This window comes from Chaetura pelagica, unplaced genomic scaffold (assembly GCF_000747805.2).
Source record: "Chaetura pelagica isolate M959 unplaced genomic scaffold, ChaPel_1.0 scaffold204, whole genome shotgun sequence".
Taxonomy (NCBI): Eukaryota; Metazoa; Chordata; class Aves; order Apodiformes; family Apodidae; genus Chaetura; species Chaetura pelagica.
The window spans coordinates 587,180-590,587 of record NW_009952876.1 but is presented as its reverse complement, the minus strand read 5'-3'; the positions used below and the strand labels follow the sequence as shown (position 1 = coordinate 590,587).

Below are 3,408 nucleotides of genomic sequence, written 5' to 3'. Positions count from 1 at the left end.
TACTTCTAAGAAACTGCTTCCATCAATAAGGCATACCAGACAGATATGATTCTCACATGCTAAATCTTTATTATGTGAATGTTGTTCAGAGCATTTATTACCTTTAGACACACAATTCAAAAAAATCCAGCACATTATCAGTGGCTACATTGATGGGCAACATATTAAATCTATTTGGTGGTAATTTGTATGTATGCAATTAGCTTTTGTAGTGTAATAATCTCAGCCAGGAGGCCAACCCAACTGACGACCACCCAGAACATGGAGATGCACGTGATAGACAGACTGCCCACCCTCTGGCCCTTCATTCACAACCATCCGGAATCCATTGGTCAGGCCCAGGTTAGCAGCACATTTCTTGCCAACAATCATTAAATGTCCAAGAAGCTGGAGGAGATAAAAAAAAAAAGAAACAAGAAAAAAAAAGAAACAAGCACACAGAAAACACACAAAAAGGGGAAAGAGCAGGGAGGGGAGGCATGAGAGCAGTGAACCATTCAGATAAGCCACTAAGCTAATTCTCAGAGATTTCAGCCACAGCTCTTCAAGTTGTCTGCTTGCAACTGACATTTTATATAAAGGCTGACTACACATAATACAGAGGGGAAAAAAGAGCTAAAGATTTTTTTTCAAGCTAGATAGTAACAGACTACAAAAGTGTCAGAGAAGCTACATTAATCTCCTAGTTAAAGGCCCAGTTACTCTTTCAGGCAACAAAAAAATTCTAGTGCAAAAGAAGCTCTATCTTGTTATGTAAAGAAAGATCTTTGAACTTGTCATGTATAGTTACAAATAAAATATTCAGCACCTCCCAGCTGACCTTTCCCTTTCTTCATTTCTGGCCTGCCAAAAATCTTGAGCCCATATTAGAATAAGTAACACTGCCTGTAAACAATGAAAGTAGACATCAAGACTGCATTCCAAAGTAATAACGCATTTTGCACTCCAAATTCATACCCAATTCATATATTTGACTTTATATCACTACTGTTACTGGAAAACCTCAACATCATTCCCATTCTAAGCTAGAAAAGAAGGAATATAGTATTGGAAACTGACTTTCCCTCTTTGAAATGTCAAGTCAATAGGGGCAGGACTTGGTAAATTATAGAGCATGGTGTACAGAAAGCTTCTAAAGTACTTACAGATTCATCAGAATCTTCTGCTTCAGATAACCTGACAATCGGCTTCTTGGGGATCACTAGGAAATGGGTTGGAGCTTGCGGTGAAATATCGTGGAATGCAAGGCACTGGAGGAAGGGAACACAGTTAAAATGTTACTTACTTCAGAGAAAGCCAAGTGTTTAGGTAAATCAATACATATTTAAGCAGCTTATCAGATATTCCAAACACAAACAAAAATGTCTATTTTTCTTGAGTGATATATTATTCAAAGTCCTCTAATTTCTAAACACACAACACCAACTTCCCAAGACCTGCTGGTGTGAAAAAAAAATATTCTGTGCTAGGTATTATTTAAAAGCTATAATCTTCTCCGTGCGTTAATATACAATTAGGTTCAGCATTTATTATTTTTAAATATGCATGACGACTGACAGTGCTGATAGCATACGCACCTATAAAAGTACACTTACGCTTATTTCAATTATTTACTAACACCCTGCTTAATAAAACAAATGACAAACAGGTGCTAATCGTCTTCTGGTTATGTCTGGATTTGCCTTGGTCAAAGATAGCAAGGCGATTTCAAGAACGTGAAGTTATGTGACTGAGGCCACATTACATTTCTATTCTCAATAGCAACAAATATTTCAATAGAAGATTATTTCAAAATAATTAATTAGGGCTGGCTCTACTTTATACATTCTCAAATCGGGGGGAATATATTACTTTTGAAGTCTGAACAACCTATCTGTAAGTAGCTGCCTCCCAAATAATTTTATGCAAGTACCAAAATTCCTGTCAATCAGAAACTGCAGGCAGCACATAACTACATCAAATCTCAAACTACCAATAGATGAAATAGGAGAGAAAGCAGAGGAGGAGAAAAGGAAGGTATGCCTCTTTGTGCAAGTGACCAACCATGGAAACACGACTTGCTACTTTAACCACCACAATCTGCAGACACCCACACTGAGCATACACTCTGCCACTGCTAGTCAAAGGGGACTTACCCTTCACATTTAATAGCAAAACATCTGGTGGCCTTGCCACAAAGAGTGCATACTTATTTATAAGTGCATAGCTAGAAAAACACACCTTACATTCTTCAGAATATGTATTTCCTAGATTACTTCAGTTATTTGTGAAACAATAAAGTGAATTTTCTGTACTAGTATACTGCTTTTTAACTCAACTGAAAGGAGCTGGCTTTTGCCAACAGCAAGGGTTGTTTCCTTTGCAAAGTTACATTAGAGTTACAAAATACCCTTAGGTACAGGCAAACGGTGCACACAGAGGCTGAACGCAAACATCCAAACTGAGGCAAAGACTTTTATGAGCAGAAAACATGAAGCAATTAATTTTTCTCTGCGGCAGAGAGCAGAAGTAGGATCAAACAAAAGCAGAATCACAGGAAGTCTATGGTAAACCAGTCTTCATTTCAGCAAGTTTAGATTAAGCTAGAACAGCTGTGATAAGTCTTAATTCCACAGAGACTCTGTACTTTTTAATATCTTCTTCTCTCTGCTTGTCAATTAATAATTAAAAGGCTTGCTTACATTCCTCCTTGTAACATTTTCAGCCACCTCTAAAAAGATCTTTCCAGAGTCAACAAAACTAATTTAAAATAATCCACTATAGCCAACTAAACTCTAAAAGCAGTTCTACCTTTGTGAGTAGTTTAAGGTAAGAATCAAAAGAGATACTGCAAGTAATTTCTCTTTCAAAAAAATTCTGCATTAATGCTAGTAAGGGTAGATTATATACTCCCAGGTCACTAATCAAAGTCAATGGCCTGATTCTGAAAATGGCAGAGTGCCCAGGTGACACTGCTGTAGCAAACAGAACTGAGGAAAAATGTCCTGCAGCTTTTATCCTGGTACAGAAAGGATGCACACTCTCACATAAACACACGGCAGGCAGATACACGTGATTTTCATAAAGCACTGAAAATTTCCAATGACCTTGAGAGCAAATGGCAGCTGCAGCATTTCTGTATCTATTAAGAAAACACTGTTCCAAGCCCTGCACCATTTTTTACAGGCACACAAATCAAGCACCTGTACTCGACACTGCAGATGTTTTACTTCAAAAATCAAAAGCTCCCGTTAACGTTCAGTACTTCTATTTTTAAAAGGGGGTGGATACTGGTTTAGTTTACAGCTCGGAGTAACAGGTTTAGTTCCACAAACCGCCCCTTTCCCTTGGCTCCGAGCCACCCCCGGGCCCGCCTCACCGCGTTCGCTCCCTGCCGCAGCCGCAGCACGGCCAGCTCCAAGCTTCTCT

General features: G+C 38.6%; 1 protein-coding gene across 1 annotated transcript in view; it reads right to left on the bottom strand.

The window, feature by feature from the left end:
• Window positions 1-222: 222 nt before the first annotated feature.
• HINT1 (histidine triad nucleotide binding protein 1) overlaps window positions 223-3,408 on the bottom strand; it is a 6,343-nt gene continuing 3,157 nt past the window's right edge. The window contains exons 2-4 of the mRNA XM_009995271.1: window positions 3,359-3,406; window positions 1,146-1,250; window positions 223-387 (exon numbers count right to left, since the gene is read on the bottom strand). Coding sequence (XP_009993573.1) covers window positions 223-387; window positions 1,146-1,250; window positions 3,359-3,406 — 318 coding nt within the window. The remainder of the gene's footprint in view (window positions 388-1,145; window positions 1,251-3,358; window positions 3,407-3,408) is intronic.